Source organism: Solenopsis invicta, chromosome 6 (genome assembly GCF_016802725.1).
Source record: "Solenopsis invicta isolate M01_SB chromosome 6, UNIL_Sinv_3.0, whole genome shotgun sequence".
NCBI lineage: Eukaryota > Metazoa > Arthropoda > Insecta > Hymenoptera > Formicidae > Solenopsis > Solenopsis invicta.
Window position 1 is genome coordinate 16,937,465 of NC_052669.1, and position 13,903 is coordinate 16,951,367.

General features: G+C 28.1%; 1 protein-coding gene across 5 annotated transcripts in view; it reads left to right on the forward strand.

Annotated features, from left to right (window-relative positions):
- The first annotated feature begins 7,621 nt into the window (after positions 1-7,621).
- LOC105193639 (titin) overlaps positions 7,622-13,903 on the forward strand; it is an 88,463-nt gene continuing 82,181 nt past the window's right edge. For 2 of the 5 annotated variants that reach the window (XM_039450366.1, XM_039450368.1), the window contains exons 1-10: positions 7,626-7,969; positions 8,116-8,302; positions 8,415-8,607; positions 8,714-8,827; positions 8,913-9,084; positions 9,600-9,700; positions 11,535-11,744; positions 13,173-13,358; positions 13,434-13,548; positions 13,622-13,863. In XM_039450366.1, the coding sequence (XP_039306300.1) occupies positions 8,118-8,302; positions 8,415-8,607; positions 8,714-8,827; positions 8,913-9,084; positions 9,600-9,700; positions 11,535-11,744; positions 13,173-13,358; positions 13,434-13,548; positions 13,622-13,863 (1,518 nt within the window). In that variant the 5' untranslated portion in view covers positions 7,626-7,969; positions 8,116-8,117. Of the gene's footprint in view, positions 7,970-8,115; positions 8,303-8,414; positions 8,608-8,713; positions 8,828-8,912; positions 9,085-9,599; positions 9,701-11,534; positions 11,745-13,172; positions 13,359-13,433; positions 13,549-13,621; positions 13,864-13,903 lie in introns of all 5 variants that reach the window. The other 3 variants (XM_039450372.1, XM_039450370.1, XM_039450369.1) reach the window with 3 other exon arrangements.

A 13,903-nucleotide genomic window follows, 5' to 3' on the forward strand; every position in this document is an offset into this window, starting at 1 on the left:
TATTTCAATAGCTAGGTTAGAGTGAAAAATTCAAAGTACACGACTTATCTCAGCTTGACTGGTGAAGATGCCAAAGTTGGAAGTAATTTTTATATTTTTTTATACGTTATTTTATTAATATATTTGCACAATATTTGTAATTTTTAACTTTTTATTAATAAAAGTATTTGATGTTAGAGTATTTTTATGTTAGGGGAGAAAAGAGTATTATGGCTACTGTAGATATTATGGCTATCTTCATTATCTCCGTTGTTAGGTGACGAATTTTAACAATTGTTTATAGAATTATTCAATTAGTAGCCCATTGTTTTTTTAGTGGCGCTAATATATTAATACACAATAGTTAACAATTGTTATAAGATATTTTTACTTTTGTTTACTTCTAAACTTTTCTTTGATTAGTTATCTATGATGACTTTTAAGAAAATTATGATTTTTCACAAATTACCGTGCATTTACCATGACTTTGTTTACATAATTATTGTTTGCAAAATTATTAGTTTCATCAATTTGTGTATATCATGTTATAGCCATTTTACTTTTTAATCGTATACTAGAAGGTTATAATTAAGTAAAATTACTGTTAAAAACCATTGCATTATAGTTTACCTTTCAATAGAAACATAAAACGCTAGTGACCTTACCACGATGACTAGTAAGGAACAAAAAATTATCATAACTGGTGAGTGTCTTAATTATGTATTGTACTTCATTGTAACAATAATATTTAATTTATATTAATTAAATATTTATTTCACATTAATTATTTGTTTTAGATAAATGATTTAAAAGAAATATATTTTTAACGTTTATGTTATTCTGCATTTGTGAAAATCAGTAAAAAAATATAATTTGTACACGTTTATATAAATAATATGCTTTAATTAAGTATGGTTTACTTTTTTAATAATATATATGACCTGATCTATCAGTGATATAAATGTATTAACACGTTAAATGCTACGCCGATCTCCACAAACCGGCGTTTGACTTTTGCTTTATCAAATACTAGACATAACAAGTGCGCGCTACGCTCGCGCCATATAGCTAGCAACAATGAAGCAGAACCATTTGAGTAAAACAATCTATTTATAATAATATTACGCTATTATACATATAATCTCATTTACGGTGTCAAGTGGCGCGAATGGAAAATCAGGCAAAATTAGTGTGGCACTTAACGTGTTAACACAAAGTATTCACAGAGTATTCATCATTTAGGTATCAATCCGCAGAGGTCGCAGACAGCAGAAGTCAAGCAATGTTTGGTGTTGTTAAGACTTCGTTGGGAAGTTTGGAAATTTCCGAAAAAAAATCTTGAGAAAAAATCTTTGCAAAGCTAATATCCCCGCAACCAAGAATTAGAAATATTGTATAATTATTAGCACATAGTGCTAACTTCACAACTAGCTTCACAGAGAAAAAATTTTTTGCTTTAGAATCTGTTTTTTTTTACTTTATTTAATGTTAAAAAAACATTTTTCGCAATATTAAAATAAACACTATTTTTTAATGTGAAAAAAGGGAACCATTCCATTAATTTTAACGTTTTCAAAAATATTTTTTTATATTGCGAAGAATGTTTATTAAAATGTTAAAAAATATTGCATTTTGTTTATTGGGGATCCTGCGCAAATCTTGCTCGGTTTTTACCACTAATTTGTCCTCGAACATTTCTGCTCAAATCTTGTTCGGTTTTTGGTATCAATTTGCACTCAGACAATGCTGTGCAAATTTTGTTTGGTTTTTGTTGCCTAGTTGTCTATGCAAGCTTTGCCAACAAAATATAGGTTTATTGTTAACACAAATAGCATTGGATTTGTTACCAAAATTGAGCAATTTTGATATCAACTTGGCATCAGTTCACTGACAAATTGTTTATTGGGGTTATTTCAAATATATAATAGATTTAAACTAAATATTAAATAACAGTTAAATGTATATTTTTTCTAAATCTTTATCTTAAATAAGGTAAAATAATTATAAGGTAAAATAAATATAGACAATAATAGATAAATATAGACTCTATGACAAATAAAAATAATTCAAAATTAAGTTTGACCTATGAGAGTCGGCACAAGGTGTTATTTGTGCAATTAAAATTTATTGACAATTAGATGTGATGATAAAGGGCGTGTATAAGACGCTGGTTAATTTTACAAAGTCATTTTTACAAAAAGACAAAGACGTTTCGACTCACAATTCGAGTCCTCTTCAGTGCATTACTATACGCTGTATCAGCCATCAAAATTTAACTCTTTGAAGTCTATCGATACATATGTGTCCCATCCATATATTACGTGCGTCTAATGGTACAAATCCATTTACATTCACATTTACATAAAACATGACTTCAGATATAACACAAGTAAACAAAAAATAAATCAGATTCCAAAGAGTTAACACAGTGTGAGATCTTCATAGTGTCAGTTAATAAGAAACGGTGTAGCAAAACAATGCAGATATGCGTGCGTGAAGCTTCATGAGTTAATAGTTTGTAGTCGCCTACGAATTATTACAATTAGTTAAAAAGTATAAATAAAACTTAAAATTGAATTTATCACATCAAACTTACAATTAGTTGGAAGCAAAGACAAGTTCGTTAACGGCTCTTATGTCCGCACCTTATAAATGTAACAGTCTTGTGTCGTGTTCGAAATAAACACAGATAGATGCCGGAGTCGGATGGAAGGAGAAATAGGAAGTGTAGGAGGGAAGAGGGAAGGAAGGAAAGGAAGGATGAAGGAGAAGCTGAGCGCAAGAAGAAGAAAGAAGACAGGTGATGAAAGCGGGGGGGGAAACAGAGGTAGAAGCATCAATTATTCGAATCTGTTAAAAATAATACCATAAGCTGAATTTACGAGATCCGTATCCGTATGCAAATTGAGTTCATGAGATTGATATGTAATATTTCCGACATCAGTCTTTTGGACCACAATTTCTCATTATCAACTATTTGGACGTTATCCCAATCAAACTCATGTAAAAAATCAATTTTATGTTCAGTAATCATTGATGTATTTAATGTGTTTCTGTTTATATGATTTCTGTGTTCTAATAATCTTGTCCTTCCATCTTACTCCGGGATCTATCTGTGTTTACTTCGAACACTACACAAGACTGTTACAACGTGCGGACATAAAAGCCGGTAACGAACTTGTCTTTGTTTCCATCTAATTGTAAGTTTTATGTGATAAATTCTATTTTAATTTTTATTTATACTTTTTAACTAATTGTTGTAATGATTAGTAAGGCGACTCCAAACTATTGACTCATAAAATTTTACGCACGCATATCTGTACTGTTTTGCTACACCGTTTCTTATTAACTGACACACTGCCACTATAAAGATCTCATAATGTGTTAAATTTTGATGGCTGATCTACAGCGTATAGTAATTCACTAAAGAGAACTTGAACTGTAAATCAAAACGTCTGAATTTTTTTTGTAAAAATGACTTTGTAAAATTAACCAGTGTCTTATGCACGCTCTTTATTATCACATCTAATTGTCCACAAATTTTAATAGCATAAATAACACCTCCCCAATCAGCACACAATATTTTTTAAATGTTTTTTTAATATTTATTTAATATTAATTTTTCATTGTACAATTCATTATAACAAAAATATATATTAAATATTTATTAAATATTTATTTAACATTATTTAAATATTTAAAATAACGATTTAGAAAAAATGTTTGGTTAAAATTTATTTAACGTTTATTTGACATCTGTTTAATATTAACTAAATATTTAAAATAATAATTTGGGAAAATGTTTATTTAACGTTTATTTAATATTTATTTTACATTAATTTTTTATTTAAAAAAACATTTTCTAAAAACATTAATTTAACATTTATTAAACATTAATTTAATATTTATTTCACATTAATTTTTTATTTAAAAAGATATTTTTTAAAAATATTAAATTAACATTTATTAAACATTAATTTAATATTTATTTTACATTAATGTTTTATTTAAAAAACATTTTTTAAAAATATTAATTTAAAATTTATTAAACATTAATTTAATATTTATTTCACATTAATTTATCATCTGAAAAAACATTTTTTAAAAACATTAATTTAACATTTATTCAACATTAATTTAATATTTATTTCACATTAATTTTTCATTTGAATAAACATGTTTTAAAAACATTAATTTAACATTTATTCAACATTAATTTAATATTTATTTTACATTAATTTTTTATTTAAAAAAACCGTTTATAAAAACATTAATTTAAAATTTACTTAACATTTATTTAATATTTATTTTATATTAATTTTTTGTCTGAAACAACAATTTCAAGAACATTAATTTTACATTTATTGAATATTAATTTATTAATTATTATTTATTCTTTTTTAATAAACATTTTTTAAATATTTATTTAATATTGTTTAAGTATTTATTTTTCATGAATTATTTAATTGAAAAAATGATTTTAGTAAGCATCTTTTAAATGTTTATTTAATATTAATTTAATGTTTATTTAATATTAATTTTTTTACTTATTTTTCATCTTTATAAAATTATGTTTATTTATTATTTACTTAACATTTAAGCTCTTTATTTTTCAATTATTATTAAATTTAAAATTTGTTTAAAAAATGTTTCAATAACATCTATGAAAATCAGTAAAAAATTAACTTACATATATTTAAATAAATAATATACTATTGTACATGCATAAACACAAAGTGTTTACAGATCATCACGAGGGATCAGTTCGCAGCGATCATAAAAGTCAAGCAACGTTCACTGGAGGTCGCAACTTGGATGGGTGACCGCGTGGAAATTTCCGAGAAAAAAATTCTTAAGAAAAAAACCTCAATATTAAAAAAAATTGTTTAATGTTAAAAAAGAGTGTAAATCCACTAATTTTAACGTTTTTGAAAATTTTTTTTATTGCAAAAGCTTTTTTTTTTAAATATTGTTCTGCTCATTTATGCTTCGTTAAAAAGAACGTTTCTTTAACGTTTAATAAACGTTTTCTTTAAATGTGTTAAAAACGTTTTTATAATATTTGAAAAACATTTTTTTTTATGTTAAAATAAACATTTTTTTAATGAAAAAAAGGGCACTTAACCCATTATTTTTAATGTTTTTATAAATGGTCTTAAAAATGGTTTTTATATGTTTTTAAAAACATTTTTTAAATTTTGTGTGCTGATTGGGTCGTGCCGACTCTCATAGGTCAAACTTAATTATTTTTAAAATAAATATGTAATTAATATAAATTAACCATCAGATTTACAATGAAGCTGCAAAATGTATAATTAATAAAAAATGAATATGAAAAATACAAATTGAACAAGAATGCCTTCAACGGTCGCAGCCAGATCTTCGTGCTTGTACTGTTTCTGTGATTTTATATACTTTCCTCATATTAGAAAAACATTTAAAAAAGATTTTCTACTCATTAATATTGTGTATTAATCGTGGAAAAATTAAAGTTTAATTAATAATAAATAAAGATTAAATTATTATTGTATACATAATAAAATATATTTCTTTAAATTATTATCTCAAATAAGTAATTAATGTGAAGTAAGTAGCAAGTTACTGTTGTATCATATTAAATAAATGTTTCTCCAATTCATTACTTTAAATAAATAATTAACCTTTACTAGCCAAGGTAATTTTTTGTTCCTCACTAGCTAACGTAGGCTCATTCGCCTTTTACACTTCTATTGCAAAATACACTGCAATGAGATGGTTTTCAACCATAATTTTATTGTTAGTTTCAATCCTCTAGTATATGATTGAAAAGTAAAATGACAGTAACAATTGGTGGAATTATGTAATTTTAGCAAATATGTTAACTAATTTACGGTAAATGCAGCATAATGTTGCAAATATATTGATAAAATAAATTATTATAAAAAATAAAAATTATTTACTTCCAACTTTAGTAGCTTTACCAGTTAAGCTGGAGTCAGTCGTGTACTATGAATTGTTCACATCGACATAACTATTGAAATAACAGCAGTTAGAAAGCGCTATATGCCCCTACCAAGTTTTTTTAGAGGGATATAGGCGCGTATAGCATGTAAAGTTATTATTAAATCAATGTTATATATATGTATATATATATATATATATATTTGAAATCGTTACCTAAAATGAATAATTAATGTAAAATAAATATTTAATTAATATAAAATATATTTATAAAGCTGTACAATACATAACTAAAAAATAAATATTAAAAAAACATTTGAAAAAAAATTACCTATTGGGTTGGCCAATTTAATATAGTATTGTCAGTATTATATTTCTGTAAGGGGTCTAGGTCAATTACCGTTTAAATAGCTGCAAAAGTTGAACAGATCTTCCTTAATTTTTTCCACAAGTTTGTCATCAATTTGTTGTCACACAACGCTTCGCAAATTTTGTTTAATTTTTGCTATTAATTTGTCTCTAAACAGCGCTATGTAAAGCTTGCTGCCAATTTGCTGTCTGATTTTATCAGTGATTATATGAATACATTTGCTCGTATTTTATTGCCGATTTGCTGCCCGATTGTGTAATCAAATATTACGTATCTGCTAGCAAATTGTCAATATCATTTGATGAATCAAATTCTGTATCAAATCTGTATTTTTTTTTTTTACTAACAGGATTTATAGCAAGGTTTTACAACATCTGTTTTCAGCAGATTAGTTAATCTGGGGACATTTCTGATTCTGCTTCTCAGCCTTTTTTCTATGCTTCTTTAATTTTATCATGTCCTCTCATTTTCTAACTATCTGTCAATTTTTCTTTTTTCTGTATTTAATCTTTTTTTATTTAGCCAATTTGTTTCTGTCCTGCAATTTCTTTATGAAAGTATTTAATGTTAAAATGTTTGATTTTTGTGTATGTTTCTCATATTTATTTATTTTTTCTAAAGTTTTATTAATACTTGGGTGAAATTTCTTGAAATTTCTATTACATTAAGATATGTGCCCATTAGAGAAAAGAGATTGGTCCGTATTAAATTACTCTATATTGATCAATATTACATAACATGCACGTGGAAGTATTTTTAATTATACTGCCTAATATATAAAGAAAATGGTTAAACTAATGCTACATTCTTACAGATAATAGACTAAATATTGTATACGTAATGCAGTAAAACCATTTAATTACTTGAGAAACACGAAATCAGTCCCGGAAAATAATTCTCAACAGACGCAATTAACACTCTGATGAAAAAAGTTGTTACAACATCCGCTTTGCAACAGTACACATGCGCGCAGAATATGCAATACAGATATGTAATATGCATCCGTTTATGCGCGTAGAATATCTTTATGTAACAACAAGATTGAGAATTAGCTTTGATCGATAATATACGTCGGTCGATATTAGACAAATCTCCCCTATGTTAATGACATACATCTTTGCATCATTTTTGCAATCTTGCCGAAAATGTTTCTACATATTTTTGCTCAAGAAAGATAAGAAAAAATGCGGTTCCAGAGAGATAGGAAGACGAAAGGAAGGGAAGAGCCACGTATAAAGGAAGGGGAACACACGGTTAATCGGTGCCAAAGTACCGTTGCATCTGAATGGACCAGAGATGGCTTTCGGTTTTCTTGCAGCCTCCTTTACAGCTGCAGCTTCACGCTGCATCTATCGTGCATTGCGCTCGTACACGTTTTACATAACTACACGTGCATGATTTTGAATGTATATATAAATTTTTCCTCCGTGACTAACACGGAACACGTGCGATAGACTTGAGTCAACGAGGCGCGACAGTTTGCTTGTCGCTCACGTGAATACACAGGTATAACGTCTGAAGTTAAAACAGCTGCTTGCCGATACTCTACATTTCCGTGATGCATTCCAAATACATGTTATACTGAGTGATGTATATATATAACGTTTTTTCTTACAATACCGTTCAAGTGTTTCCGCAATTTCCAATGTGTCTCAGTGAGGAGATTGTTATATTAAACCGGTGAGTATCATTATACGTAGATTATAATTGTGCAATTTTAATTAAAACGTCAATGTGCAAAACATTAAGTATAAGAAATATATGTATGTTTGGCGCACTTTTATTTTATTATTTAAAACTATCTAAGACTTTTCTTTAACAAGCAGAGATGCCTATAAAAAATTTGAAAGCAGCGGATATTCTGGAGGATTTAGAATCGAAGCTCGCGTATATCCCGGGTGGTCGTGATCACGATGGGCGACCTTTAATAGTAATCAATGTTCCACTGGAATTTGATTCAACAACAAAATCAAAATTAGAATCCCTTATTTTATATTTTATGTCAATTTTCAGGTACAGAATGTCTTTAATATCTCATTACTGTAATCGTTTAACTTAAACTTAAAAAATATATTATTAAATTTAAACATAAAAGTAATTAAATATTTTTTAATAATTAACTTAGCGAGGAAACAAAGGAAAATGGATTGATTCTAGTTGTAGATGCGCGTCGCAGTGCATGGCGCGTAACTAGATCTTGTATTAGACTCTCTACAAACCTTATAGGATCTAAAGTTATTTCCGTGATTGTAATACGGCCTGATGGTTTTTGGGATAAACGTGTTGATAGCTGTACCAAATCGCATAAAGAAGGCGAAGTAAGTAAATCAATCTGATAAAAACATATTAATAATTTATTCTTTTATGCGCATTATTATATAAAAACGTAATTTAACTTTCTTTTACTTCTATTAATTGTTTTAGCCTATATACGTTACTCTAATGAGGTTGCATATTTACATTGACTTTTCTCAATTACCGTACGAGTTAGCAGGTAACAAGGCATATAATCACGTTGAATGGATTAAGAAACGTATGGTAAATTAAATATTATTAATTATATGCACGAACTAAATTTTCAATATGAGTATATTTTCGTAACAGATTATTTATGATTTTGTAGAAAATAGAAGATTATTCAGAAGACGCGTTAGAACTTGTATCAAAGATGACAAATTTACATCAAAAGTTGAATACTTTTGATGGTGTTCGTATGATGCAATGGGATGATGTAAAATCTTATTGGGAGATGGCCATAGAATTGTTATCAACAGCACGTCACATACTTCAATCAGGTGTGTACATATTTTCATTTATTAGATTTTTTACGCTTAAAATAGTATGTGAATATTGAAAAATAAATAAAAGGTGAAATGGTTTATAACTGACATAATAATAATAAAATTGAATAATTCGGTTTAGAGCTCGGAAAAAATGCATATTTTGCCGATTTGCAGCTAGCGCTTTCCTCTTACTTCACCAATCTGTACACAGTTTAATACCCGTTTTTGTAGCCTTTCCTTAAGAAATAAGGATTTCTTGTTTCTCTCTATCTTTGTTTTACGTATGATAAAGCGTAGTACGCGAGACAAAGACAGATAGTAACAAGGAATCCTCGTTTATCAAGGAAGGACTATGGGATACGGGCATAAATGTCAATCGCTATTTACGCGAGTATAAATAGTAAGGCAAAAGCTTCAAAGTGAAAATCAAATTAAAGATTTTTTGCCAAGCCCTGATTTAATTTAAACAAAATAATGTCCCTTATGTAAAAATAATGGAATAAATTAAATAACTTTTGTTTATGTAGGTAGGAGTCTAGTAAGTTCTATGAGTAGAGAGTCCTCTAAAGATATTTTGGATACCGTTAAAGGAATTCACAAGTTATTCGATTCTGTCGAATTAAAGCAGGTATTTAATTACATTTACTGGTGTAGAGAAAAGACGGGGGTCATGATATATGTATAGAATGGTGAAATACCATGATATCTCGTGTAATGTTAAATTCTAAAAGTAAACATAAAAATTACTTTATCACAGTCTATTTAGACATTATGGGATAGTTAATGATCATTGGTATACTGTGTTTTTTTTTTAAAGATAAATTTTTACAGGTGTATATTCTCTACATTTGAAAATTATATTAGATAGAAGTATGTCAATTTTTTAGTACAAATAACCAAAATGTCTGAGAATCGGTCATAGCTAGACCTCAGTGCTAATATTTATTGTGTGATTTTCAAGTTCACAAAATTACACGCTAAAATAAATTTTCAATCTTGAAACACAGTTCTAAGTTGAATAAAAATTAATATTGTGTTATTAAATTGAAAGTCAATAATAAATAATGTTAATAAGCATGTAAACATAGCAATGATGCCAATAAGAATCTTTTTCCCTTAAAAACTGTAAACTTATTTTTTCACATTAGTCTAAGTACTCTGTTTAATATAACTTATTCACACGCGCCTCTTAGCAGTGCTGCTACTGTAGATTACGACTTGTTGCAAAAAATATCACTACATGTCCCACAATCATTTGTCGAGTTGACTAAAACACTCGCCTCGGAAAGTCGGAAAGTTCCAGGTTCGATTCCTGAAGTGGTATTTTTGCAACAAATTCTTTACAGTTTTCTAGAGGAAATGATTTCATTGGAGGAAAAGACATCATTGCCACATTTATAGTATCATTTATTATTAAATTGATTCAATTTAATAACGTGGTATTATTAATTCTTATTAAACTTAGAACTGTGTTTCAAGAAAATTTATTTCAATGCGCAATTTCATGAACTTGAAAAGATATATAACATTACACAATAAGTATTAACACTAAAATCTAGCTATAACCAATTGTTAGGCATTTTGAGTATTTATATTATGTTTTTATATGTCAGTTGAAGTTTTTCATATAATATAATATAATTTTTTAATTTTAATCCAGCTTACATGGTTTTGATAATGGCTTTGAAATACTGCAATTAAATTTAATTATATCGTAATGTGTATATGAATTTGACGTATAAAGTTATATCATATAGTAAGCGGAATCATGAGATGGTCGTGAATCATTTGTATTACAAACGTAAAACTGCTTTCGTAACTTTATAACCTCGTAGATATTGTATAATGCCTGCTAAGAGCTAAGAAATTATTTAAAAAAATTATTTTTAAACTAATAAAATTATTTAAAAAGTTATTGTTTCTTTTCATGTAAAATATTTTATAAATTTTTCATGAAATCTTATTTCTTAGCACTTATTAGTAAGATCTATGAAGAATCATTAATTTGTAATTTTTTATAATTTTATAAAGTACTTCTTATAACATTAATTGTTAATATTCTATAACCCTCCTGCTATCTCACAAACGCATCATTTTTTCCCTCTTCCGTAAATTGTAAGTTATGTTTGTTCTACATACAGGGTGTTTCAGACCACCCGTACACCCCTTTTCTCTTCGCAGGATTAGGACCAATCAAAAATATGTTCAGACGAAAGTTGTAGGGTTTCAAAAGATCTATTCAATGATCTTATCAGTTTGACCTTGGACCTCATAAACTTTACTTGTAGTGATTAGTGCAATAGTAGAACTCTTTGGCTAATAAATTTATGTTTTTAGAATTGTGTCGCGTTCATATTTATAGAATTAAAAGAACAAAATGGTATTCCACCATCCCCTTTCTTTTTCTATTTGAATTTATTTTATATTTAGTTAATGCAATACGCTAATTTCATTCTTTATAGATGGACATTGAAAATTCGTGGACAGAGATGGAAAGAAATCTGGATACTGCCAGAGTAATCGAAGATCTTGAGCAGGGTGTGTCGAGTGTTACTAACTGGATCTTGGGTCCAGCAGACACAATGCTGAACTCTTGTTGTCAAGTTGGCTTTGATGTTTCTTCATCCGAGGAACTTCGAAGGCAACATGAAAAAATTGAGCTACAATGTCGGGTAAACGATGAGTAAAATTTTATATTCCAACTTGCATTAGTAATTTAAGGAGGAAAGGTCACGTGAAAATCAATTTTTTTTTATTGCGTATATATATATATATATATATATATATATATATCTATATATATTTATATATTTATATATATATATGTTTATATATATATATATATATATATATATATATACATACATATATGTGTGTGTGTGTGTGTGTACCAAAATATTTCAAGAATTCAAATTTTAAGTCCTCATATTGGAGATCGACATATTAACGATCGTACAGACAAGTTCATACGTGTGCGTCCAGTAGATAATCACGCTTATTTCAAATCTTGAACGCGTTTTTCTCGAAACTACGTCTTTCAAAACAGCGTACAACATAACTCAAAAAATATTCAACCAATGTAGCTCAAACGGTGCATGTTTATTTTTTGCTAAATTCTCCACCGGGTGTACCTATAAAACTTGTAAGAATATCTATCCAAACTATGTTTTTTACATGATAAAAATGAAAATTGTATGCAAAAATTCGACATTTTTATTCAAAACTGCTTAGAATTTTTATTTTAGTACTTTTTACTATCGGATTTAGATTCTTTTGGTATGCAATTTTATCGAAAAGATAGATTCGTTCGATTTTTTATTTTAGAATGAGACTGCATTGTATGCCATTTGACCTCTTTGAAAACCAGAACTTTGAGAGCGAGCGTCATTACGCCGCCATATTTGAACTAATTTGGCTTTAAAAAATTTTTTTTACAACTACGAATTATAGAAATATGTGAGAAAAGTTATGGACAGTTCATTAAAAGTCTTGCGCCGCAAAAAAATTTATAAAAATCAGTTTTTTTGGTCGATTACATGACCTTCCCCCCTTAAACAGGATCACCTAAGTGAATCGGGAGGGTCCCAGATGCGCACAGACCCGTTCGGACACCACCAATCACGTAATCTAATCTAGAGCAACCAACGGAAATACTTTAGGCATCGGCCGCTATAATTGATGATGTCCAATTGGGCCTGTGCGCAATTGGGACCCTCCCAGTGAATCACACTAATATATAAAGAAACGCAAATTGCAGTCGAGAATCTTTGTACTTCATACTATTTTATGTGTAAATCGCAAATACAATTTAAATTTTATTTGAACTGTGCCGAAAACAATCGATTCTGAAACGCAACTATAAACTGAAGCTATTGTAAAAATAATAAATTGAAATTAAATTAATCTTCAATTTTAATAATAATATTACAAAAACTTTAAAATACTGTAAATAATTTTTTGTAAAATAGTATTTAAAATTACATCTAAAATAATATTAGGCATCAGCCTCAATCGTATTATAGTTAGTGCTTCTTTACTTATTTCTTCATTTGTTTTGAAAACAACATTATGTTAGTAGAAGATTTTAATGTTCTTTACAGGAAACATATGGACGATATGCAGAGCTGCTCCATAAAATAGATAGTTTACCTAAAAATAGACTACCGGAAGATTTAAAGTCTCAGAGAGATTTCATGGACTTTGTTTGTCGTAGCTTCGCTTCACGACTCGAAAGACGTAGAAATGTACTAATTACTTCGCAAAGATTCTTTAGACTTGTTTCTGAGGTAAAAAGCAAATTTTTATAGATTAAATTAATAGAAATTAGGAAAAGTTTTTTTGCTATTTATTATTGCTTATAGTACTTCGACAGGACTAGTGAAGTATTCGAGCAGTTGGTTATGGGCAGTAGAAATTATAACTTCTCTCAATCGAGTATTAAACTCTTAACTTTGGAAAAAAGTCAAACAGTTTTAGGTAAAATAACTCATTAGATATTATTTCGATTTATTTAAAAATTGGTTTATTTCATATTTGAATAATTTTTTAGATAGTTTAGAAGGCGAGCTTGTAAAAGAAGGTGAAAAATTGTCGGATATTCTCTCTATGCCCGTGAAGGATGCGCTCGGTCGAGAAGTTTGTGTAAATTATGATGAAGATATTATCAATGTAAAAGATATATTGGATGCAACAAATGCCAGAAAGAATATATTTAATGATAGTGTGGAATTACAGAAGCTGTCTCTGAAACAAATAGCTTTGATATACATGTATGAGAGCGATGCCGAACAAGTAAGTTTGGATTAAGGTATAATAAAAAATATTTTAACAG